The sequence below is a fragment of the Pangasianodon hypophthalmus genome, chromosome 20 (genome assembly GCF_027358585.1).
Source record: "Pangasianodon hypophthalmus isolate fPanHyp1 chromosome 20, fPanHyp1.pri, whole genome shotgun sequence".
Lineage (NCBI taxonomy): Eukaryota > Metazoa > Chordata > Actinopteri > Siluriformes > Pangasiidae > Pangasianodon > Pangasianodon hypophthalmus.
In genome coordinates this window covers 14,807,277-14,834,948 of record NC_069729.1, presented here as the reverse complement: position 1 = coordinate 14,834,948, position 27,672 = coordinate 14,807,277, and the positions used below count along the sequence as shown (strand labels likewise).

The following is a 27,672-nucleotide window of genomic DNA, read 5'->3' as shown; positions in this document are numbered from 1 at the left end:
GATTAAAGGCTCTGTCAGCTACGGGCGACCAGGTTAAGCGTCCTCCCCTCCTCTTGGTCATTGAAGTCAGGGGGCCTGCGATGGAGCTGAAGTCTCTGATGAATCGTCTGTAGAAGTTGGCGAATCCAAGGAATCTCTGCATCTCCTTGACAGTCGTGGGTTGGGGCCAGTTCAGGACGGCCTGCACTTTACGATCATCCATCGCCACTCCCTCAGGACTGACCACATATCCCAGGAACGTGGTGGAAGTCTGGTGAAATTCACATTTCTCTGCTTTAGCATATAACTGGTGGGAGATCAAACGTTGTAGTACGGCTCTGACATGGTGAATGTGTGTTTCAAGAGAGGCGGAGTAGATGAGAATGTCATCCATGTAGACGATGACCCATCTATTCAGCATGTCACGGAATACATCGTTTATGAATGCCTGGAAGACTGAGGGACTGTTGACGAGGCCGAACGGCATGACCTGGTACTCATAGTGCCCGGAAGTGGTGGAGAAGGCGGTCTTCCACTCGTCCCCCTCCTTTATGCGAATCAGATTGTAGGCATTGCGCAGATCGAGCTTGGTGAAGTATTTGGCGGAGCGAAGCTGCTCCAGAGCCGGTGGAACTAGAGGTAAAGGATACCGGAACTTGACAGTTATTTCGTTTAAGCCTCTATAATCAATACAGGGCCGAAGACCCCCATCTCTCTTTTTGACAAAGAAGAATCCGGCGGAAGCAGGAGACGTAGATGGAACGATGAAACCCTTAGCCAGTTCTTCCTCAATGTAGGCTTTCATGGCTTCAGTCTCTGGTTGCGAAAGAGGGAAGATTCTGCCTCTGGGTGGTGTAGAACCAGGGAGCAGCTCGATGGCGCAGTCGCTAGACCGATGTGGCGGTAGTTGGGCAGCGTTGGACCTGCTGAATGCCTCAGCTAGATCAGCATACTCCGAAGGAAGGTTGGCTGAGGGCGGAGGGTCCTTCTTAACGATGACTGCTTTAAGTGACGTCGGTTCCAGGGTCTGAAGACACTGTACAAAACACTTGGCCGACCAGTGAATGATTTGACCCTCAGTCCATGAGATCTGTGGTTCGTGGAGCTGAAGCCAGGGTAGTCCAAGAATAACTGGGTTATTGGGAGCTTGTATGATGAAGAAACGAATGGTTTCTGAGTGCATGGCGCCAGTAGTCAGGCAGATGTCATTGGTGGTGTGTAGGACCTGACCGGTGCCCAGAGGTCTTCCGTCTAACGCTGCTACTGCCAAAGGAGATTTACAACTTATGAGAGGGAGGTCATGAGCTTTGGCAAAACCAGCATCAATAAAATTTCCTGCTGCTCCAGAATCGATTAGATCCATTGTCTCTACCATCCCATTACTAAAGGCTAATTTAACAGGTACCTTAATACACTTTGAAATATGAGATGATTGACTCACCGCAGAGGGAGCGTGTTGCTTGGGTCTTGTGGGGCAGGAAGCTTTCACATGACCGGCTTGGCCGCAGTAGAGGCAGAGGTTTCTACGATAACGGCGCTCTCTTTCCTCAGGGGAGATACGAGCGTGCCCCACCTGCATCGCCTCTTGCTCAGGCATTAGTGGAGGGCTCGGTGAACGAAGCGCCGAACCCCTGCTGGGTCTCCTAGAGCGAATCAGATTGTCAATGCGAATGGCAAGATTAATCAGCTGATCCAAGGTCTTGCCCTCATCTCGACAGGCGAGCTCGGCCTGTAACTCCAGGTTTAGACCCTTGCGGAAAAGCAGCTTTAAGGGGTCATCAGACCATCCGGTTTGTGCAGCCAGTGTGCGAAATGATAGGGCAAAATCCGCCGCCGTTTTTTCCCCCTGACGCAGCGTGAGAATTTGTTCACCCGCTCCGTCTCCTCCTTCGGGCAGATCAAACACCTCTCGGAATCGCTGCAAAAACGCCTCGAACGAGGAAAAGGCTGGTCGAGTGAAATTCCACACGGCGGTGGCCCAGTCTAACGCCTTGCCAGACAGGAGAGAGCAGACAAAAGCGATGCGACTCTCTTCCGTGGGATATAGCACCGGCTGTTGCGAGACAAACAAGGAGCATTGGAGCAGAAAGCCCTTACACTTCGCCGGTGTGCCGTCGAACTTTTCCGGGTAAGCTAAGCGAGGGCTAGCCGTAGCATGACTCGGGGGAGGTGCCTAGGGTGCTGGCTCTACCGACGGTGAGGCAGATTCGGAAGGAGGTAGCCGTATCGCTTGCAAAGTTTTTACTAATTCCTCCGTGAGTGATGTGAGACGTGCTAGCTGTTGTTGATGGGCGGCTAGCACGTTAGCCTGGGCAGAGACTTCAGTAGAGAGTCTGTAGACCGCTGCTGGATCGAGAGGTGGCGAAGTCTTCTGTAACGAGGAGTCAACAGAATGGGGATCCATTAGCAGCGTTTTAATAAAAGGCAGACACAGTCGTACAGGCGTGGTCGAGCAACAGCGAAACAGGGTAATCAGAGGCTAAACAAAGGCAGAGTGATCAAACAGGCAGATGGTCAGGGCAGGCAGCAAAGAATCCAGAAACGAGAAGAAACAGTCCAAGGTCAAACACGGTAATCCAACAAAGAAGATATAAACGCTCAGAAATGTCAGCCGGGGCAAAACAAGACTTCGCAATGAGTGAGCGAGAGGCGGAGGCTTAAGTAGTCCCGGTAATAGGCTGCAGGTGAGCTCGTAATCAGTGCTGGGTGCGGGGTGATGGGAAATGTAGTTTCGAGGGGAAAGTCAATACTCGGGTGATGGTGACCTCTGGTGACGATCAGGGGGAACCACAGAGGCCGGATTCGTTACAAAGACTAATAATAAACAGATTTTAAAACATGCTGTTATTTATTATTTAAGAAAAAATTTTAATTGTTGATATGAGGACACTTTCAGTAAGGAGACGGTTATTTAAGGAGTCTCCAGTGCTAGCGCTTCATAATGGTCAATACGTTTTCCGCTCTGGGAAAGTCCTCAGGACAGAGAACGCTGCACTTTGCAGTTTCTCTGTAACATAACCAGCTTTAATTTTTTGTCTTATTAACTTCAAGAGAGAGACAAAAGTGGGGCTGGCGAGGGAACAACTGTTTATATCTGTTATAAGTAATAACAATCGACAACATTAGATGTAACTGTAAAAGGATTTAAAAAGTATGATGTTCTTTAACAAATAGAAAATTATAATCGTTGGCAAATTGTTGTGGTATAAGTGGAATAAAACACTTCAGGACATGCAGTTATTGGAAATAATAAACTTTGGGATGATAACCACCAATCATTGATTATTTCCTGTAACAACACACTCCATCATGTTTTATTCCTTAAATAATTGATGTAGTTGATGTGACCAAAAAAAAAAAAAAAGAAAAAGAAAAAAACCATACTTCTTGACTCAGTTCTATTGTCAGTAAAGCCTTAAAGCTGTAAGCTGATTAAGCCAGTTTTTGATAGCTCTGTAGTGGGCGCTCGGCTGTAGATTCATTCATCCTCCATCACTACATGGCCTATGAAAGCAATTCTGTTTCTGTAATAAATGGGTCTGCAGGTGATTGTTTACCTGATGCCCTTTCCAGTCCATGTGGTTAAATTTTGTGATCGTAATTCTGTAAGGCCTGTCCACGGGCTATTGCGTGTTTGGCAGATGTATTAGCCACTTTATAAGCTCAGTGATCTTGGCTGACCTTCCTATTTGTGTTGGTGTATTTACTGAATTGTCTGCCAGACTAGCTGCCTGCCCAGTAAAACGTGATAAATTAATGAACGAGGTCTATTGGCGCTGTCTTGTGTCCTGGTTTCTTTTTTCCAGCATCAGACAGCACATCAGGTGTTATATCGAAGACAATCGAGATCTGTTTACACAAGGAAGGCAATAGTTTTGGCTTTGTAATGCGAGGTAAGTACATACACTTATATAATTAGTGTCAAATCTAGTTGATTTTAAATTAAATTGAATGTAAACATTTGAAGGAAAAAACTATGGTAATCATTTTGGTGCATTCTGTAGTGTATTCATTTGTATGTGTTGATAAATGGGATAATGGGCTAGTGTTTCAAGCAGTTCTTGTATTTTTTTTTGTGTTTTCTAAAGGAGGCTCCCATGAAGACTGGCACAAAACTCGTCCGTTAGTAGTTACGTACGTTCGGCCAGGAGGCCCTGCGGACAGGTAATGCTCAGAACAAGCTTTTACCTTTTCTGTAATGTTAACATCGCTGCTGACTGACTGTTTTCATTGAGTATATTGTTCCAAAAGTGTTCGAGTTTGCCTAAATGCTTTTAGTTGTGCATCTTGGTGTTTCATCTCTGTTTTTTTCAGGGATGTAGAGATGAAATCATTTCAGAAATCATTCCAGAGATGATTGCGGTGCAGTTAATTGCGTATTGTTCTCTGTATAACTGCTGTTCCTGCTGCTTTCAGGTCATCCTGCAATTCTTTTCGAGTGACTGTAGGCTTCTCTCTTACATTCTTTTCTTAACTTACCTTCAGTAGTCTGAGAGTTTGTTGTGAAATCTTGCATCGTGGACTTGTCCAGGGACAATTATTTGTGATTCCCTGGCATTTCCATCTGCATATTATCAAACCAATTGTACTGACAAGGATGTTTAAGGTCTTTGCTATGGCTCTATAGTTTTTCCACTCGAATGTTGTTGAATAATGTTGTCCCTGAGAACTTTAGGAAGCTCTTTTACCTTCATCGAGATTGCTATTTCTTGTGTGAAATCTTCTCAACCAATGGCAACATCTTTCATAATGACATCATGTGCAGTTTGCACAAGAACTTTTTATCTTTATATCTAGAACTTAATTTATATGTAAACTTAAACATAAGCCTTTATCAAGAAAAATAAATTCATTCTAGTGTGTTCAGACTTTTGACTTGTATTGTACATCAAATACAGAAAAATTCAGAATCAGTCACAACTGTAAATAAAAATGTTAAGTTCTTCTTTTTTTTTGGCATTAATATAATATATTTAGATTGATTTCTCCTTTCTATATTGCACCCTGCTATCTCAGACTTATTATAAAGTCATTATTTCTACTTAGTTTCGCTCAAATCAACGTTAACTGTTTTTGTTCACGATATGTGATAAGACTTGCACTTTATTGTCAGTACAGAAAAAGAAAAAATGACTTTGCAGTTGCTAGGAGTACTATGAAATTGAGCTGTATGAAAGTGTATCCGTGAAGGTGCAGGGAGATAGAATAATAGTAAAAGAGAATATAGGTATCTGTGAGGGATTATTGAATGCACAGCACCTCAAATCAGTACAGGACTGCTCAAATGTGGCTCAAATGAAATGTGACAGCTTGATGAATGTAGAAGAAAATGTGCCTTTTCTGTTTTCGCTTGTTCTCTCGGAGAAACAGCAGTCCCTCTCTGGGTTATTATTCTGATTCCTGTATTATCTGATTATACAGACTTTCTGTACAGTACAGTGTTGCCTGCTCTTTTCACTTGTGAATATCACATCATGGTGGAAGAAGACAAAATGGCTGTAGTTTTGAAAAATACAGTGGATATAAAAAGTCTACACATCCCTGTTAAAATGGCAGGATTTTTGTGATGAAAAAAATGAAACCAAGATAAACGTGTCAGACTTTTTTCCACCCTCAGTGTGAAATTACAACCAGAAACATTTTCGGGAAAAATAGGAAGAATTAAAAAAAGTAATAATAACATGGTTGCATAAGTGTGCACACCCTTTTATAATTGGGGATGTGGCTGTGTTCAGAATGAACCAATCACATTCAATCTCATGTTCAAAAAATTATTCTGATTAACCCCAAATAAAGATCAGCTGTTTCTGTAGGATTTTCTTGACCTCTTCTTGGTTTCATCTGACTCCTGAAGCCATGGTCTGCAAAGAGCTTACAAAGCATGCATGGTATCTGAAAGATATCATCAGTAGAGAGGTATAAAAGAATTTCCAAAACATTAGTGGAGAAAATGGGGCACCACAGTGACAGTACCAAAAACAGGACGTCTCTCCAAAATTTACAAAAGGACAAAAACTTACCACAGAGGCTGGAAAGAGACCTACAGCAAAATTAAAGGAGCTGCAGGAATATCTGACAAGTAGTGGTTACTCTCTGCATGTGACAACAATCTCTTGTATTCTTCAGATCAAAATTGCACATCACCAAAAGAACACCATACCCGTGGTGAAACATGGTGGTGGCAGCATCATGCTTTAGGGCTGTGTTTCTTCACCCAGAACTGCAGGTTTTAAGCTGAAGATGAAAAGGAATTTCACCTTTTGGCACGACAATGACCCAAAACATACATCTAAATCAACAAAGGAATGGCTTGACCAAAAGATCAGTGTTTTTGAATGGCCTTGGGAGAGCCCAGACCTGAATCCGAATAATCCAATGGGGTGATCTGAAGCAGGCTGTGCACAGGAGATGCCCTCACAATTTTTTCCCCTGTAAAAGTTTCTGATTGTTTTTCACTTTATTTGTATACATAAAGCTGGGAAAAGAGCTGATATGATTTATCTTAATTTTTTTACTTCACAAAAACCTGCCATTTTAACAGGGGTGTGTATACTTTTTATATCCATTGGGGACATCTGGCTTGTAGTAATATCGTCATGGATACACAATTCCTTTATTAGATTTAATAAAACAAATAACAAAAATACCATATGAGGATAAGAATAGGCCCACTATGGCATGTACTTTGTATTTCTCCTTGCAAGTGCATACAGTAGAATGTGATAGAACAGGATTCAGCATTTTTTTACCTTCCATTTACATTGGTGCCAATTTTTTTGCCTCACATGACCCAAATTACTGCATGTTGGTGGCTAATAGGTTGCCACGGTTTAAACACTTAACAATAGTCATCTTCTTTCACTTAATAGAGTATATATGTATACTGTATGTACACCATATATTTTCTCAACAGCTAATATTCACAAGCAAAACAGAATAGTTTTATTCTATTGTTTTATATTCTTTTGCTAGGTTATATATGCTAACTAGCTTAACTACAATCCATTACAGGCCGTTAATGCACTAACTGAACTCATCCATGATTTCTATAGTATCAGAGATGTTCCTCCCATGACTTTTTTTTAAAAATATCTTTATATTTAGTTACTGTATCTTTATTGTTCCTCAATGGAAAATTTACTTCTGCCTTCAGGTATATCAGCATACCAGCATATACATTTACATTTCCCATGTTCAGTTCAGTTGAAATTTGAAATGTAGTTAAGTTGTTGGTTGCATAATGTGAAACTTTATCCACTTCTCCCTATCCACAACTATTCACTCTGCTTGGCTGTTGGTTACTACACCACCTGTTACTCCATTAAAATGAAGTGAAAATGTATTGCAGGCATTGTCAAGATTCACGGACCCCGTCACCACAGATTTCTGAAAATAATCCAACTATTCAAACATTATGCTCATTATTTAAGGGTGTACAATAATATTTTGGTCATTTTAATCCTAAAATTTCCAACTTATTATTATTATTAACAGGCATTATGTCTATTATTTATAGGCCTATTTGAGGACTGGACTCAGGTGACCAGTCAAATAGGAAAATAACTATAGGAACTCAAAAATAAATATAAAAAATATGATAAATGATGTGTTGTGATTTTCACCATGTGACAAAATGAAAACAAAAAATCACAGACCCCTGCCTATGCTTCACAGACCCCATGCAGAGAACCACTGATGTGTGGTACTTTACAAGAGGTCACATAAAGTACCATGTCTCTGTGAGGAGCTTGTGTGTTTTGAATTTTGCCTTGACATCAACTTTTAGAACAGCAGTTTCAACAGTTTCAAAGAGCTTGACTTCAGTTTGAATGTATAGATGTTGTATAGGTATAGATGAGAATTACTCAGTGTCAACTTCTCAGAATATTTCCAAGCTAAATTACCTGTGACATGGCTTTTCAGTTTTAATAGCGCACCAAACTATTTGTGGAGTTTCCCTAAAAATAACAGTCTAAACAAAAGCTTGAGCAGTTCTGCAGTACCTTACCCAGTATAGTACTCTAGCAGTAACTTCATCAGTAAGCACTGGAATTTGCAGGAGTGTTGACTAACAAAGTGTATGATTGGTCCAGCTTGGCTTGATGTCTTTATGCAGGGAGGGCACATTGAAGGCAGGTGATCGGCTCCTCAGTGTGGATGGCGTGCCATTACACAGCGCCAGCCATAGTGAAGCCCTTACTGTGTTGGCACAGTGTAGCCAGGAGGCCATCTTCCAAATCGAATATGATGTGACCATTATGGGTGAGTGGAGATATTGCATTTGAGCTTTTGTCCCTTAGCTGAACCCAAGGATCAACCCTTTGAAAACTTATATTTTCTGGACAAATTTTAACATTGACATATACATATTGTGTGTATAACTACAATACACACAATAAACATAAAACATGATTATTTTTTTATTAAAACTCTATAAACTAAAAATGGCAGGTGTTATAATTTTGATTTTTTTTTTCCTGTTGTCTAATACATTGTGCTGTGTGTAGTATCTGTGTTTGTAATGCTTATTATTTTTAGATTCGGTAACAAATGCCTCTGGCCCATTGCTGGTGGAAATAGCCAAGTCTCCTGGAGCGAGTCTGGGCATCACATTAACCTCTGCCACACACAGGAACAAACAGGTGATCATCATTGACAAGATCAAAGCTGCCAGCGTGGTCGACAGGTGATGATCTTTGCCTTTCTGGAACTACTGCTTTCTCGATTAAAATAACTCTCATGTTCCTGTGTAATGTGTGCCAGTGAGAGACCAGGTGCAAGTGCATGCATTATACTCAGCATACTGTTTATTAGGGGCAAGCACTGAAACACTGTTCATAGCAGGGCTCATAACACAGGCAGGCAAAAACAAGCCAAAAAATCCATTATCAAAGAACGTGGAAAATAAGGGCGGGTGAATACCAAGAAACATAGAACTTGGAAAATAAAGCCCAGACTTTACAATACAAAATGCATGCAGTATAAATAGACAAACTGATCAAGGGCTGAACACAGAACAGGTGAGTACAATCAGGAAACACACCAATGACAGGAAAGGGGCGGAGACAACGCTAGAATCAAAACAAATGCACGTCAAAACAAAACTATCTGTGATTTAAGATCCGTGCATCTCAATGTGTGGCCATGTTTCTAATAAAAAATAGTAAGATCTGAATACAGTATTCCTAATTCCAGGATTTCATATTATATATTTATATACACAGTATATACTTATATGTGTGTGTGTGTGTGTGTGTGTATATATATATATATATATATATATATATATATATATATATATATATATATATATATATATATATAGACATGTATGTCTCTAGTACTGGCCTGCACTGTTATAACAACTAACAACTGTTATAACCTTACAATGTATCCCAACTATATACACCAAACCTGTGTGTTTTTACAGATCAGGAGCTTTACATGTAGGTGATCACATCCTCACCATAGACGGCACAAGTACGGAGCACTGCACCGTGCTGGAGGCCACTCAGCTGTTAGCCAGCACCTCAGACGTGGCCAAGCTGGAGATCCTTCCTGGTCATCACATGCGATTGACCAGCAAAGCTCAGGACACTGGTGAGTTAGTGTTACTTCAGCCTCAGAGAGGCATTGACTGATCTTGTGCCTACTCAGGAATTTTACAATAATTGAAAGTAAAATGCAGGCACTGAATGTGTGTGCTGATGTTTTTTGTTTTTTTTTTTAAGTACATCTTGTCTCTTTTCTCTTTTGAACTTACAATTGCCTTCCCCCATGTTCACAAGGAGACCTACTGTGACACTTACAGTCCACATCCACCCTTCTCCTCCCCTTTTCCTGCTTCGGTCCAGAGCATATATTTCTCTAAGACAGTTTGATGATAATGCTTCTAATCAACTGAGATTATTTGCGTCAGGATAAAGTGCACTAGTGAAGTCAGAAAGAGGATTGCTTGCCCCTGTTGTTAAACTGTAAAGGTTGTGTAAACAGTCATTAAGACTTCTGGGCGGATTCAGAGGCTTCTCTGTTTCATTATTGGAAATTGGGCACAACAATGTCATTTGTAAGAAATAATACACAACAAGGAGCCCAACGTGAATGGAGTTATTGTTATCACGCTGACAGGCTGATAATTTTACAAAAGCAACATGTTCCAAAGTGTTTTGATCTGCCAACAATTCACATTTTTTATTTATTAAAGAATGACACATCATAATTTTTATCTGTTTATAGTTAAGTTTAATGTTATGGAACATCCACTAAATTCAGTTCTTATTATCACTTACATTGTAGCAGCTACAAACAATCATTAACATCTGTGGATTAACAGTAGCATTTACGATTTTGATTCCTTGCTATGAGAGACACCTGAAAATGACACTTCTCTGGGTTTTTTTTTTTGTTTTTGGTTTTTTTTTGCTAATAGAGTAGTCAGACCATTCTTGTGAGGCAATAGAAAACAAAAAGTCAAGACTGTGGTGCCTTTGGTGCCTCTGACAAGCGCTAGGGTTTGTGTTGTAAAATTTATTTTTTTTTCTCTGCCTGTCTGCTAGTAATGGGCCTCATTTATCAATCTTTTATAAACATAAGCCGAACCGAACTGAAAATTTCCACTGGAAAACTCCATTAAAAGTCAAACACACAGAGAGCTAGAAACACGTAATGACTACATCCTTGAAAGAAAAGGCAGAAAGGCAGAAGTGGAAATTATTTTGACTCACGACTATGCCAATAAAAAATAATTAGCAGTGTAACAGCACCTGAAAAATCAAAATCTAGAGACAAATTACAGAAAAGGTGTATTAGGTGTGAATTAATTGAGGTGACAAGAAAACGCTGTGCGCAGACAGACCAATAATATAAAATAACTGAATTTAAAAATTTTGATGATGCCACTCTTTAGTCCCTGACCTAGTGAACTAGCATGAGGATGTGTTTTCATAGAGACTCCAAAGCACTTCTGTAAGTCACTCTGGATACAGGCCTCTGCTATATTCCTGTAAACATAATAAAAATACGCAATTTAAAATTGACAATATACTATACTGTACTATATTATTATATTATATAAAATACAGCATAATCCATAAATATATTAGTGCAGTAATCCATGCAAATTATATGATTTGAAGTTGATCAGTACAAGGTTTACATGAGTAAGTCTTCTTATAATTAAATTCACACACACTCGGGAGCACGAGTAGGATATTTTTCCAAAATTACGAGATTTTCATGAGTACCAAATGTTTTGTGTAAATGCTCCTACGAACAATTTATAAATAAATCTGGTCATATCCTGCTTTATAAATGAGGCCCAGTGTCAGCAGGTCTGTATAATATTATTGCCATTTCACACTATGAAGTTGGGCTTTTTAATGTTGTATTTTAGTTGTATTGTCTGTTGCATAGAAAATTATATTTTAAATTATATAAAACTCTTAAAAGATATAAAAATATCTTTAATTTCCCCATTTAAAATATGTGGTCTGACAAAGCTGACACCTGGCATACTCTAACAGACCAGATAAAGAATATTTTGCGTATTTTATTACTTAAACGATTTCTTAATTTGGTTACATTTGTAATCCATAAAGCTAGCCTTGTGATTTAATAAGCAGTGTGGTGACTTAGCAATTTGTTCTGCAATCAATTATCATAATAAAAGTTCTATATTATTGATTGGTGTAAAATAGGACACCATACTAATTTTTATACTTTGCATTTTAATTTCTAATCTCACTGGAGTACATGGATAGGATCTAAATGAGGACACTGGAAGAAGGAACACACATATGCACACAGCTATTCCACTCTGTCATCTCAACTGCTGTCATCTCTTTTAATTAGCCTCTCTTTCTGCTTAATGCCGCCCCTGGAGCTTTGGCACAGAGGCTAGATTTAATTATGGAGACCCACTCACACCCAGACTCTCACAGAAAGAGAATGAACTCAAATCAGGCTTGTGGGGTTTCAGTGCCCCATTTCTATGTGGCTACATTTGATGAACAGATGTTAAATGGCGCACGTCAGAGTGGTTTAACAGCCTTAGTTGCTTTGCCGTAAGTTTTTTTTTTTTTTTTCTTGTGCTAAAAAGAGTTTAACATGGCTAACTTTACTTTTTGTATTTAACATAAAACCAAAATGGAGCTGGTACATATGAGCTCAGTTTGTGAACTCTCAAAAGAGCTGTAATAATATGCGAATTAGAATGACAACAGTTTGGGTTCCTAACTGTGTGGAATTTAAAAGTGCTCCTCAGTTCCATGTGGGTTTCCTCGATGCTCTCTGGTTTCCTAAAAACATGCTAGTAGGTCAAACTTTTTTTCAAATGGGACCAGATTAGACCACATCAAAATACCCGATCACAAAAATACTATTTATGAATTATGCAAAATATTAAATATTTACATATTTCTCTGCCTTCTCATCCGCTGAATAGATTTCGCATTGTCCATGATTTGTTTCATAGTGTCTCATGATATTAAATGATGAATTATGGTATCCTTAATTACCATAACAGTCTCATGACATATGCATTTCCTACGGCTCTCAATGAAAAAGTTTCCAGCTCTTTTGAAATCGCAGCTTCTCACTGTTAGCTTTGCACTTTTTGTTTGTAATTTACACAATATGATTCTGTAGATTCATTTGCAGATGTAGTCAGAGAAAAAAGGCTCAGTTAGCTTGCATTTTAGCTAACTGTGTTAACACAGTCTGCTGCCACCATCAGGTGAAAGGAAACATTGCAACATGTTGGCTGGCTGCCACCTATCATACATTCTAAGAGAGAAGCCACGGGCCAGTTATCATCTGTCATACTTACATCTACATGTGACAAATGAGAGCTAGCTTACTAGCAGTTACCCAGCTGGCTAGCTATGTGCTAATGTTACCTACAGTACAGTTACAGACAGTTATAGATTACTGACTGGGTGTACTGGGCACACGCCCAGGAGCCCTGGGCACTAGGGGGCCCTCAAAGAGCATAGCTTTGAAGTGAACAATGAAACTGATTGGCCATTAAGCTAATGCTGCATTCGACTTACCTCATAAGTGGTAATTCACAGGTCATTTTTAACCTCGGTGCATTTGATATACAATGTGGGGAAAAAAAACATGGACTCGATGTTCGTCTTTTCATAGTAACAATCTAGCTAGCTATCTGTGAAGAGTGATGTATATTTTCCTCCTCAAACAGCGATCATTATAGTCAATGTTGTATATTTTAACAATCGAATATGTCTGTATGGTGATTTGATCTAAAGCAAATACTTGTATATTCAGCATAACTCATTTAAAGGTAAGAAGTGCTGCTTCGTTTACCTCTGATGCTGTGCACAGCCATGCTGATTTGATGTCACTTTGTAAACTGGGAAGAAACTCGTGGTTGAGAAGAGTACACCAAGTTGACGAGTATGAATTTGAAGTTAATCAGGTGTTTTCCTTGGCTTTTCCTGGTTTGAATTACAAATTGCGACTTCGAGTTGAAGTCAAACACAACACCTATCAACATCAGCAAGTAAACAGATCATGAGCCAATGAATGAAAAGTCACAGAATCGAACATAATTTGGAACTGTTACTGGTGTGTAACCAAATTCGTAACCGACGAGCAGGCACTGGGTGGAGAAAACATGGATAACCATGAACCCACACTAAATAAAGAAAACTTCAAAAGGAAAGAAAAGCCATAAAATGTTCATTTTCCCTAATGGATTGGATTAGTGAGGACAGCTGAGAAGATCATCAGAGTTCGTCTTCCCTCCGTCACAGACATTTACACCACACGCTGCATCCGCAAAGCCACCAGCATTGTAGAAGACCACACACACCCCTCACACTAACTCTTCACCCTCCTGCCGTCTGGCAAAAGGTACCGAAGCATTCGGGCCCTCACAGCCAGACTGTCTAACAGTTTCTTCCCCAAGCCATCAGACTCCTCAATAATCAGAGACTGGACTGAAAACACATACACACACGATCAACTAAACACCACTCCACAATTGCTGCTAAAACACCACACACAAAATATAGTACTGACCACCTGCACTCTTGCTGTTAACATTGTATTTATCATAGTAAATACATAGTGTCGTAGTATGTTATGTTTCCATTTACAGCATTTTACTATTGTTATATCTTTTTGCGCAATCTGTTCCATATGGCACTCTGTCCACTTTACACGCTGCACTGTGCTTTACTGTGTCTATTGTCCTGTTTTAGGAAATTTGTACTTGTCTTGTGCTGTTTGCATGTTTGCACATGTGCACTTTATGTAGTCCTGTGTAGGTCTGTGCAGTCTTTAGTTAGTTCTGTGCGGTAGTTTTGTGTTGTTTTCTGTAGCACCATGGTCCTGGAGGAACGTTGTTTCTTTTCACTGTGTAATGTACCAGCTGTATATGGTTGAAATGAGAATAAAAGCCACTTGACTTGATTAAAAGACTCAACACGCTGTCCCTATTGGCTGTTGATTTGGACTTTGTTATACAGCGGGACTTGGATGATTTGTTTGTAAAAGAGCTGGACTTTGACAAGTTTGCAAGAAAAAAAAGGAAGAGTTTCCTGTGTTGGTTCTTTCTTCAGCTCTAATGTTCTTCATAGTGTTCCTATATTGGGAGACGGATCTCTATGCTGCATCGGTTCATCCTACTCAGGTCCAATAAATAATCTGCCCGAGAGTCTCCTGGGTGCAGCCTTGCATCACGGATGCTTCCTTGTCTTTGCTTTATCTGCATCAGTACAAAAACCTCACCAAAGGAGAATGCCTTTTCTCTTATGTCCTGCATTGCTTAACAGGAAAAGTTGTTGAGATTACAGCACCTCTGCCCCCAGGTCCATTGGTCTTTTTTGCAGAAATGTAAGTATTCATGCATGTGGTTGCTTCTTCCAGGATGTGAATCATGCTGCTGATTCTTCACAGTGATGATATGTGGGTCAGCTCCCAGCGAGCACAAACACAGGCAAGAGTGCAGAAACGGGAAACTTGTATTAGAGAGTGTGCATCATGGACCCCAGTGAGACTTTAATGAAGAATTGAAGTCCAGGAGTGAAGCTTGCTTTGATGTTACCAGCAGAAATGATGAGGGAAAAAAAGTATAGTTTAATATACTGGCCTTCACCTCATGAGAATTTAATCACATTCTCATTACTATATTTCAGGATGAAAAAAGTGAAAATGTGTCACGACTTGGAATAGGATGCTAACTTTGAGTGGCTTTAAGAGTTGAATGTTCTTCACAGAAAAGGTTCTGATTCCAGAGTTAGCTTGAATTCGTTATCTACAACATAGTCAAAGAATTTGAGATGCCTTTTAAAGCAATATGGTAATCTCCTTACTGAATTTAAGCTCCAAAGAGTCACGTAGGCATGTCTGCTCTCACATCAAAACCAAGTTTCTTCAGGAAGACGAGCTTAGCATAAGCTGTGTGAAGCTTGGATTTTATGACCGGTGATCGAAAATTATTAGGATTCCAAGTTTTATATAGTTTCTGAGTGACAGGAAATGCTACCTTCTTCCTAATGTCTGTTCTTTACTTGAAAATTCGGCAGGAATATGCGCAGATTAGTCACACTTAAATTTCATACTATGTTGGAGGACTGCAGATGTCAGTAAACGACTTAATATGCAGACCCCATCACACACACACACACACACACACACACACACAAGGCTTAAGATGTTTTAAAGCTTCTTATATTTTTCCCTTACTGAGAGAGAAGCTAAACGTGACAGCAAATGCCTGTCATACTGTTTAGCATGAATGACATGCAAAGTTCTTCTCTCTATTAAAGTCAATAGGAAAATTTACTGGCAGAGTTAGGTGTTAATAACCGTGCTGTTGAATTCTTGAATCTGATTGGTCAGAAAGTGTTGATTAATTTTCTTTAACAGCTGCTCGGATAGTAGTGCTGGCTGTAATTCAGATCACAAGGTTTACATTAATGTGCTCTTTCTAATACGTTGTTATTTCTATAGTAACAACTTACACAAGGATGAACCACATAATCTAATAATAATAAACAGATTTTAAAAGAAGAAAAACATATCATTGTGAAGATATAGTGAAGCTTTCTGTAAGTTTATTTAACATTCATGGATGGAGTCTCCAGTGTCAGTGCTTTGTAACAATCAGTAAGTTTTTCCGTCATGGGAAAGTATACAAGGCAAAGGACTTTACTCTTTCTGGTTTCTTGGTGGGGGGCATGGAGGCTTAGTGGGTAGCACGTTTGCCCCGCACCTCTGGGGTTGAGGGTTTGATTAGCATCTCCACCCCTGTGTGCATATTCTCCCTGTGCCTCAGTGCCCCCTCCAGTTACCCCAGCTTGCCCCCCAGTCCAAAGACATGCACTGTAGGCTGACTGGCATCTCTAAATTGTCTGTAGTGTGTGAATAGGTGTGTGAGCAGTTGCGCCCTGCTCACACACCTATTCACACAACTTTGCTGTATACCTAATTAGTTGGTGCCCTGAAAAGCAGATTGTGATAACACACTGAAAAAATTGCTGTTTTTATTAATTAATTAATGTATTAATAAATTAATACAACCAAATGGCAGGTCATAAAATTGCATAAGCCTATTTATATCATTTAAAGAAAAAATAACAAATACTTTCTGTTAGTTTCCTGAAATGATGCCTCAGTATTTAGAAATTTTTCAGAAATTATTGCCTCAGTTGCCTCAGACATTGCTGAACTGAATTTTGCATGTATCTCAACGGCAACTTTATAGTAAAGTTTCAGCTTTTTAGAGTTTGTTTTTCACTTAAAGGACAGAATTGCATTTAAAGATTCCATTCCGACGGCAGTGCAGGAGTAGCCGGGTTGATTAGATTTCTGTCCGTTTCTATACAGCACGAGCCTAAACACCTTGATCAAAGCATAGCATTCAGTATGTGAGAAAATCACACTTATCTAGCATGGTTTTACACATCTTTATGCACTGCATTTGTTACCTGGTTCCCTACCCAACATAATCTTTGCAGGAATATATCCTATTCAAGATTAAATTAAAAACATTTCCACATTCCACATTTTGGTGAAATAAGTTGATGTTTTTTAGGATGAGGTTTCAAAGTATGTTTGTAGACACTTTAGGCATTTGTCAAGTTTTCCCAGTCCAACACACATTTTACGTTCATATCGGAATTTAAACAGTTTTTACCACATTTAATCAATGTTGTACTTGACAAGCAATTATGCAGATGTGTGTCAAGTTTCCTCTTCCAGGAGATCAGAACTCAAAAACCTCATTTAAATATTGTTTTCTCCTCATACAGTACTTTGCACTCAATATGATATTCGCAATTATTCTAATTCTAGCAAATGGTAGGAGGTAATTTGGAAGGCATGCAGACCGGTAACCTTCACGCATTTTGTGTAGGAATGCTACGTTTTAAAATCGGAGTAACAACAACACCCTGGGAGTCCTGCTCCCTTCACCCAAGCTCACATTAGTAGCCCTCACTTTCTTTCAAGGTAAACAAAGCAAACATTATAACAACATAATGGGAAGCTTCTCGTTTTCAAAAGCTGTTTATTGAGCCATTAAGCCATGGAAGGAACCCAAAATTGATCCTAGGTGTGAAACCCCTGTTTAGTAACCATTTTGATTATGTAATAATAATGTTACGTAGTTGTGGGGGGCATGGCGGCTTAGTGGTTAGCACATTTTCCTCCAGGTACTCCGGTTTCCTCCCTTAGTCCAGAGACGTGTGTTGTAAGCTGACTGGCATTTCCAAATTGTCTGTAGTGTGTGATGGGTTGGCACCCTGTCCAGGGTGTCACCCGCCTTGTACCTCGAGTTCCCTGGGATAGGCTCCAGGCTCCCCGTGACCCTGTGTAGGATAAGCAGTATGGAAAATGGATGGATGGATGGGGTTACGTAGTTATCAAGATCATCTCACCAAGATTTTGGTCTATTTTTATATTATAAGAGCCATATGATTTAAAATGTATTACAAGCTGTCATGCTTATAAAATATATATGCATATATACATATAAAATATGAGCTTGACTTATGCAACATACGTTGTTTGGAAGAACGTTGGATGAGATGCTAAAGCCCAGAGCAATGAACATAAGAATACTTGACAGACCACACACACACCCACACACACATTTATTCATCCTGCCTCTAGCAGGAAGGACACCATTAACCCGATCCAAATGAGCTTCCTCGTTGTTTTGCAGAAGCATTCATTTTTCCACACCAGTGTTTCAGAATGGAGATTATCATTCAAATATGGCTTTAGCTGGCCTCTGGGAATCCAAACGAAGGATTTTAAGCATTGTGGGGATTATTACCAGGGGGAATATTAATGAACCCAAAAATATGACTGACTTTTTAGCTACACTGGTGTGTGCTCTAAATGCAGCGAACCCTATTAGTGAGATAATATTCAATTTTGTTGTGCACAACATTTTAATGGGTCATCTCAGCTAGTCGCTGTTTTTTGTTTTTTTTTTTAATTTTGAAAACACATTATGCCAGAATGAATTACCGAGCATGACATTTAGAAGACAACTAACTGCCGTCTCTGACATGCTATCAAAAACTTGGTGGCATTGAATTTGTTGTGATGGTGAATAAAATGTCATCTGAACACTATTCACGTACAAATAATGTGGCACTCGGCTCTAAGAATAGCTGAGTAGTGCTTTATGCGTTGATGAATAGCGGCAGTGTATGTTTTAATTTCAGCTGGATGTGTGATAGTAATGGTCATCTCTATGTGTGTGTGTCTGTGTGTGTGCAGTGAAGGTCCAGAAAAGTGACCATCCACATTCTTGGGACCCGTGTGTGAACTACTGCCATTCTCAGCATGCTGCTCACTGTAAGACTCCCACATGGATGTCGACCTCGAGCAATGCATCCAGCACTCAGGACTACTGCAAATGTAAATATGTGCAAAATAACATACTGCAAATAATACACACAATGGTATCATTGCAGCTTGCAAATGTACTCCTTCTCATTCATTAGGTAGATACACTGATTTTGGTTCATGTCTAATAATTGGAAGATACACTGAAGTTGAAAAAGCTGTGAATCGTTCAGTATAGAGGTTATTACTGTGATAGAGAAGCACTGATTTAGAGAAATGATTATAAATCTGTTTACCTCACCGGTCACTTCACTCTGTTTCTGCTTCCTAATAAATAAGGACAAAATCATGAGTGCTTTTATAGGACAGTAAACAACAGCATAGTGCGATGCAGCCTGATGCTAAGCAGAGTTACTGATTCCCACAAAACTGATTATTTTCCATCAACAGTAAAGTGTGCTATTCCTCTTATACCACAGCAATTTGTCAACAAATGCAATTTTTTTTTTTTGATTAAAGAATGACACACGTTTTAGCAGGTTATAGTTACATTTAGGTTTGTGGAGTATTAACAAAACAAGTTGCTTACATTATAATAGCTATAAAGAGCTTTAAACGTTTATAGCTTGATGTTTTTAAAGGTAAGGCAAAAAAGCTCAACGTCCTATGTCCTTAGACTTTCCTGTGTCAGAAAACTTTCCTGTGCCTTAAATTCATGCACTGATAATGGAGACTCCTTCCATAAATGGTAAATAAACATTTTCATACAGAAAGTTTCACCATATCGACAGTACCAAAGTATGTTTTTCTTTGTTTTTTCTGTATGTGTTTATTGTTAGCTTTTAGATTATTATGGAGCAATTACTATATACAGTGAGTCCCTGTGTATGTTGTTACTATAGAAACAATAATGTGTTAGAATGAGTGCATTAATATAAACCTGTGATATCTCTCTCTCTCTCTCTCCTTCACTAGCTGTAGTCTGCACTAATTTCTCCCCCGCATCCACCACTACATCAGGCATGACGAGTCAGTCATCCAGCACTCTGCCCCGCACTCCCCATCCTATGAGCCCCCGCAACTCCATGCTCAAGAGGAGACAGAGGAAAAAAGAGCACAAGAGCTCGTGTAAGTGTTTTAGTCTGTGTGTGTGTCTGTGTGTGTGTGTGTGTGTGTGTATGTGTGTGGTGTCTAAATGAGATAACAAATGAAGAGTTTATGAGTTTATGTGCCAGTGCTTGAGCATATCTGGCTGAACTTTCAAATCTAAGCCTCATATCAGAGGAACAACAGTCGCACTGAGTTTCCAGATCCATCGTTTATTTTCGTTTGATACAACAATATGATCCTGGATGTGTTCGTACAGCTTTGGCATTTGCTCTTCCCTCTGCATTGATTTATGGAGAGATACACAGTTTGATGCCTCAGAGAAAAATCTCAGCCCAACATAATATAAATTGCTAGAATGTTTAGTTGACAGCTGGCAATATTGTTAATAAAATCATCTTTTTAATCTGTAATGGCAACTTCAAAAGTCCAAATACACTGTACATACATACATACATATATATATATATATATATATATATATATATATATATATGTATATGTATATATATATATATATATATATATATATATATATATATATATATATATATATATGTATGCATGTATGTATGTATAGTGTATTTGGACTTTTATATATGTATATATGTATATACTTCATATATATATATGAATTCGATAAAGGACACAAAAATGTTTACATTGCAACACTTATCTAATTACCATCAATTTATTGTATTATATTTAATTAATTCATTGATTTTTTTTGGAGTATTTACCAACCCAGAAATCAGTCCTACTTCTAACTTCTAACTAAGAACTTCTTGCTCTTTTTTTTAGCAGTGTCTCTAGCCTCGAGTTCAGTGGGTCCTGGAGGTCAGATAGTTCATACAGAGTCCAGCGAGGTCACTCTAACAGGAGATCCTCTCAGCGGCTTCGGAGTTCAGCTGCAGGGGGGAATATTCGCCACTGAGACGCTTTCCGCACCCCCAGTAATCCGATTTATAGAGCCTGACAGCTCAGCTGAAAAGTGAGTGGCTTCACACACACACACTAACTCAGGGGTGCTGGGACGAGACACTGTGTAACTTAGCTAGTTAACCATAATACTATGAAACTGATGGTTATGAAGTTGTTGAGTAATATCCCTATAACTCTCAGAGTAGTGTTTGGATTTGTTTAACTTGAATCCATGTCAAACAACAGCATGCAAATGAAGAACGTGTTAATACTGACTTATTAGCTAGTGTCTATCCACAAGCCATTTCTAAGCACAAAAAATAAAAAGAAAAAGAAAACTGTGCAGAATTACTATGGACAATTTCTGTGTGGTTCCCATGATTAAGTTAGAAATAAAAAAAACTATGTGGTGTGCTGCTATAGGAAAATAATCAGCGGCTCTTTTGGTGTGATGCGGCCTAACATGAAGCGGAGTTACTGTTAAATAATACGTTTATTATTTTCCTATAAAAGCACATCCCAAAGTGGTTTGTTCCTCTACAGCAATTTACCAGTTATAACATTTTTTTTAGGAAAAAATAACAGCATGCTTTTTATTCATTTACAGTTATATGTATTGTGTATCCAGGAAATAGGTATCTGTTATCACTTATATTAGAGCACCAAACTCAAGCTTGAAGTTAATAAGACAAAAAACTCAGCTTGTCATGCGTTATCAGAAGAAAACTTACTGACCATTACAAAGCGCTGATATTGGAGATTCCTTGCATAAATGTAAAATAAGCATCTCCTTACAGAAAGCTTCACCATATCAATGGTTGGTCAAATAACAACATGCTTTTTAATCCATCTGTTGTTAGGTTTAGATTGTGTTGAACGTCCACCATACAAGTGTATGACATATTAGAATGAGTGCATTAAGAGAAACCTGTAATTTGCTGGAACTACTGTAAGAGTCATGCTATTATAGAAAATTAATCATCACCTAACCAGTCAGAGCTGTGGTATAAGAACGATTAAGACTGTGACATCTCTATATAAGACAATTAATTGCTCTTGTCGTAGAGTCTTGATCCTAAGTGATTGGAAGGCAAACGAAAATTATATGAGTGTATTTGATGTTCTAAGATTGAAAAACTACTGATGATATGAAGCAACAGAGTATCTGGGCCCTTTGTCTTTACGATGATGTTGTTTTTAAGAGTAATTCTCCTAAAAGTCGATTTTATGTTAGTCCTCGTTCCTTCCTTTGATCAGACCACAGAGAGGATACAGGGATACTGGTTTATCTTCAGAAGAAGGCCATGATAATAATAATGTTCCTCATCCTGATTTAAGGCTACACACGCGCACACACACACACACACACACACGCACACATACATATATAACCTCTCTGACTCACTATCTCTCTGTTATCTTTCTCCTATGCATGACACTCATACAAAAACCCTCATACACACATCCTCAATTATGAGATGAGACTCGCTGACCACTTTATTAGACACTTTATTATGTGCATTCATGCAATTATCCAATCAGCCAATCACGTTGCAGCAGCGTAGTGCATACAATCATGCAACTACCATGTTGGATGACAGGAGTGGAACCGGATGTGGTCTTCTCCTGTTGTAGGACATCCACTTCAAGATTCAATGTGCTGTGCAATCTGAGATGCTTTTCTCCTCACCACGGTTGTACAGAGTGGTTATTTGAGTAGCCTTGCTGTGAACTCCAGCTAGTCTGGCCATTCTCCTCTGACCTCTCTCTATCACAAGGCATTACGTGTAAAGTCTAGAGACTATTGTGTGTGAAAACCCCATGAGATCAGCAGTTTCTGAAATGCTCAAACTAGCCCATCTGGCACCAACAACCATGCCACAGTCTACGTTACATTTTTTCCCATGTTCCCCATTTGATGTGAACGTAACTGAAGCTCTTGGCCTGTATCTGCATGACTTTATGCACTCACACATGACCGGCTGATTTGATAATTGCATAATTATACAGGTGTTCCTAATAAAGTGGACTGTGGTGTATATTGCACAGGGCTGGCCTAATATCCATCTACTATTCTAAGAGACCAACACTCTGTGGGCTGTTTGTGATTACCAATTCATCTCCGGCTCTGCAGTGGTCTCATCTCATCTCATCTCATCTTCCTGTTGACCCTTCACATCCTGAAGGGTGATTCATGCCCATTTATATTCTGTGAAATGAAATGAAAATTATGCAGCATGAGGGCTCGATGAGCTGATGACAGCAGTCTGTGTACTTCATAGGGAAAGACGCTGGCACATATCAGTTGATTTTAAATCAGAATCTGGGTCAAAGCTCAGCAGGGGTGAAGAAGAAGCAGAATTTCACCTCTTATCAGGGTGATTTGAAGTTGGCGGTCTAGCTTTGAAGATGTTTAGGAAGCTGGAGTTTGTCGTAGTCATGTTTACGCAGCGTGGTGCACGAATTCTCATCAGCTCATCAGTGTGACAGTAGGCCAGTGTTTTGAATCCCATTACAAATGACTATGAATGGTTCTCATTCAGTTTGTTTTCCTTCCTGCTTGTTTTCAGTGATGTGAGATGCCATGAGGCATAGCTGAGAAAATTTCATGCTATGGTGTTGATTCTGGAGAAAATGGTCAATGTCAGTCTCCAGTCTTGTTATAATTCAAGAGGTATTCATTTTCTTAATCCAAATAGAAATCTTGGCTACATTTCTACAAACTGTTGTAATGGTTTCTTTAAACTGCAATAATGGTTTGAAAATTATATTATATATAAAAATTGTGCCAAATAGAAAAAAATGGGAAATTCCTAAAAGGACACTATAATCAATTATAGTGTCAGTTACTATCGATTCTTAGGTCAGTTCTTTGTTTTCATTTTCACTTTCCTATCTATTTCAATTTGCCGTTTTTCGTTCAGGGTCTCTGTGGGTCCTTAAAAAGTCTTCTAAATTAAGTCTTCTAAGAAAATCTTCTAAAATAACAAACATTTTATGTATTTAAGGCTTTAATAAGCATTTAATAAGTTGTAACATCTAAAATAACAAACATTGTACAGATTTAAGGCTTTAACAAGTATTAAATTGCATTAAATTTGAATATGGTCCTAAATGTTATGCCATAAACATTCCTAAAGGATTGATCCAAGAGCTTTTAATCTCTAATGTATGGTTGGATGTATGTATGTTTGGCATTTCATGGTATTTATGGAAATAAAATAAAACAAATGTAACACTATACTGGGTAATCCTGCTGCATAAGGCATAAGCATGACAGCTTTGCTGCTCCTAAAACGCTCGCTTTTAAGCTTATTTTACACCAGAAGGGGTGAAGCAAATGTGTCACATCATGACTGCTCTGCGATGCTTTTCACTTTTTCATTGAACACATTTTCAGGCTTGAACTCCCCTGAAATATTGTGCAGTTTCCAGTGCGTGTTCATGGATGGTTACAGAACAGCTGAATATATATACCTTTATATTATAAATGCATTATTATTATGCATTATAATGCAGTTACAGGACAAAAATTATATTCTATGTTTTGTGCTAATATGACGTTCATAAAAGGTCAACCGAGTCATCATTGCAATTCCATATTTAACCACCCTAGACATGACTTGAACTCGTCCCTTAGTTATATCATTATACCCCCAGTGAAAGCAAGGAATATGGGTATTATACATCCCTACATGAACCAAGCTAACTAATTATATCATCAGTATAGACATTTGTTAAGCTAGCTTTTGTTGCTAGGTTGCTCTGATTTGAAGCATTAATTTTCAAGTTTGAATGCATAGTTTCGCAAAAGCTATGTGGACAAGACCTTGCAATTGGTAATGGTGAAGCTTATACAAGCGTTACGCTAGTTTAGGACCACCCAAATATTGTTGAAAGGGGAGAAGGACTTGTAAAACTTTGAAACCTGAATTATTACTCCCAAAAAATATTAGCCTGATTACAAAGCAATTACAGATTTAGGTTTCCTGAGGCGGAATCTACTTCTTTTCCAGCATAAACCAAGCTCCTCAGATCTCTCTTAGCAAATGTGTGATGTTTTAATGTCTGTGATAAAGGATAAAATTACATACATTTCATTCCAGTTGCGCTAAAAGTTGTCCTACCTACCTTTAAATTTACTAGGAAAAAATAATTCTTGGAAATTAATTAATATTAATAATAAAATATTTAATTTTCACATAAGTAAAATATGTAAGTTCAACAAAAAGTAAATAGGTAAGGTTTATATTACGCTTAAATAGAAATATGTATATATACAACTTAATATAACTTAATTTAGTGTAGTAACATGGACATTAAATCAACATATAAAAGCTACATATTTTTAATATGTAAGTGGAAATTTAATTTCAAAAAGTGAATCCGTTAATCATTTTTCAGTGTTTATAACCTAATCTACTTGTGGAAAAACAAATTTACTGCCAAATTTTAAAGAACTATAAGTTTACAACAGGAAATAAGTTTCGGTTTAATTATCAGCCTCATCCACATTAATCTCTCACCTGAGTCACTCACAGCGTTTAAACACGAGCCTCGGCATCGTCTCTTCACTCGGCCGATCAATTCTGTTGGCTAGTATTTTTTGAGGTCATTTAACATTTTAAAACTTTGTCCGCTGTTGTTCAGAGTGTGAAACATTACTGTTACACACTATCTGTTCGATGATGATAATAGGATGCTGCAGAAGCATTGTAGACAATTTGACAGCTGATATCTAACTGCACACTGAATTGATTAGGCTAATGTCCGTTTCACTGTGACATGTAACGATCCAAAAATCATGAGGAAATGAAACTTCGTTAGCAAGGCTATAGACAGCTGTAGAAATCAACCTAAAAACATTTTTAAGTAATTTTAGTTAAATATATTTCTGTATTCCTAAAGTAGACGAAGTATACATTCATAGGCAAAATAAATGCATTAAGCTGTGTATATGAAGGTTTTAATGGTCTTGACAACAAATCATTGGTCAGAAATTTAGCAAGAATGAAACAAATGCACTCCTGAGAGCTCCTGTGCCTCCATTTGCTGGTTTACTTTTGCTTCAGTGAACTGTTTGTTTGGGGAAAAGCTACAAACAGGGAAATTCACATCTATATAGTCTTCTTGTATGCAAAGGTAAAATCATGATAATGATTAAAATGTTTGATGTAAAATTCAAACTAACACATGTCTGGGTATACAAAATTTTCCAAAAAATATCTTCTGTTTTTTTTTGTTTTTTTTTTTCCTTAAAAGATGAGTCATTATTTGGTTATCTGCCGCATCTGATGCAGCCCATCAAGGACCACAAGGTTTAAACATTTAAAGAAACCAAAGGGAAAAGCTTCCTATACTAACTCCCTTTATCTATGTGTTTAATTCTTGCTCATTTCCTGATGAATGATTTGTTGTTAAGACCAATAAAAGCTTAATATTTTGCTATTTTGGGCTTGGCCCATTTTTTTTGCCCAGGGGTATATTATTAGCAGGAAAAACATTTTTTTGTCATTTTTGGCTGTTTTCCAGAATTTCAGTTGTAGCAACATCTGGCAGGTTTTCCCATGCCATCTCAAAAATGTAGAAAAACTATATCTAGTTTAAACTTTAAATTCTTGAGTTCTCCAAAGACTAGAGATCTGAGAGCAGAATCTGCAGATAAGTTTTGTTAGAGTACAGATAGAGAGGGGTAACTGTAGCAGAAGCAGAAGTAGGCTAATTGAATGCAGGTCTGACGTGGAGCTTCCACAGTTCTGCTCTGTGTTTTGTCAGTGTTTGTACCTTCACATACTCCATGAGCATAGGGTCAGATGTAGAGTTACAGCTTGGTGAACTGTGTATATAGGTGGCTCTGAAAGTCCACAGCCTATAACTCATATTACACTGTTTGGCTTTTGGTCTATCCTTCTCTTGTAGATCTCCTTATTAGGTACTCCTTTAGCATTACCATGTGATCTGTCTGTAGAGTGGGTTTGTGAAATCTCTAAACATTATTTTGGTTTATTAGCCTCTTTCCCTCATCAATCAGTGCTCACATATACAGAATCGGACACTTTATGATCTCCTCCAAGTGTGTTTAGCTGCCTTACAGCTTCACCTTTCCAAACTGGTAGCTACCCTGGATGTTAGACTCAGCTGATGGGTGGGAATTGGCCACTGATTAAACTGGGGAAAAAAAAGTCTTAGACTTTTGCACTGTTTCCAAACCTGTTTGCACTGAGGGTTTACTGGAAGTGTGAAAACTGTTTTTGAACCCAGGTGAAGTCGTGGGAACTGATCTCTGGTCCACCTGAAAATGATGGTTTGGGATATATTGTGGTGCCATAATCTGCTCCTAAATGTAATCTGCTCCTAAATGTAATCTGCTGCTGGGGTTGTGACATGCATTTTGGGTAAAATTTGCTTTAAAAAAAAAAAAAGTAATCTAAAACTGATCTGTGGTCCACCTGAAATTGATGGTCTGGGATTTAATTTGTCTGGCTGTAATTTGCTCCTAAATGTGATCTGCTCTGAGCAGTGAGTTGGGCAGTGAGTAACATGATTGGTTGACCTTGTCACATTACCGCCTTTTTCAAGTTTGGCAGTGTAAAAAATAGTGGAGGAAACATTAAGAATGCAAGTGAAAAGGCACCAGTTGCTATATACACACCAATGAAATGTTAACTTTCATTCAATTTTTGCATACACAAAGTGACATAAATTTGGCTAACTGTTCTGTGGTTTGAAAGGATTATTCTATGTTATGATGATGATGGTGATGATGATGTCATTGCCCAAATGAGCCCAGAGGTCAGAACTGTGAAGACCCGGAAGTAAAAAAAAAAAACACTCTTA

General features: G+C 38.5%; 1 protein-coding gene across 11 annotated transcripts in view; it reads left to right on the top strand.

Annotated features, from left to right (window-relative positions):
* Nucleotides 1–27,672, top strand: part of grip2b (glutamate receptor interacting protein 2b) — a 202,840-nt gene that overhangs the window by 145,321 nt on the left and 29,847 nt on the right. For 9 of the 11 annotated variants that reach the window (XM_034314349.2, XM_026932610.3, XM_053227035.1 and 6 more), the window contains 8 exons: nucleotides 3,786–3,872; nucleotides 4,068–4,143; nucleotides 8,096–8,241; nucleotides 8,518–8,665; nucleotides 9,410–9,579; nucleotides 18,739–18,879; nucleotides 19,783–19,935; nucleotides 20,716–20,905. In XM_034314349.2, the coding sequence (XP_034170240.1) occupies nucleotides 3,786–3,872; nucleotides 4,068–4,143; nucleotides 8,096–8,241; nucleotides 8,518–8,665; nucleotides 9,410–9,579; nucleotides 18,739–18,879; nucleotides 19,783–19,935; nucleotides 20,716–20,905 (1,111 nt within the window). The remainder of the gene's footprint in view (nucleotides 1–3,785; nucleotides 3,873–4,067; nucleotides 4,144–8,095; nucleotides 8,242–8,517; nucleotides 8,666–9,409; nucleotides 9,580–18,738; nucleotides 18,880–19,782; nucleotides 19,936–20,715; nucleotides 20,906–27,672) is intronic. The other 2 variants (XM_053227038.1, XM_053227036.1) reach the window with 1 other exon arrangement.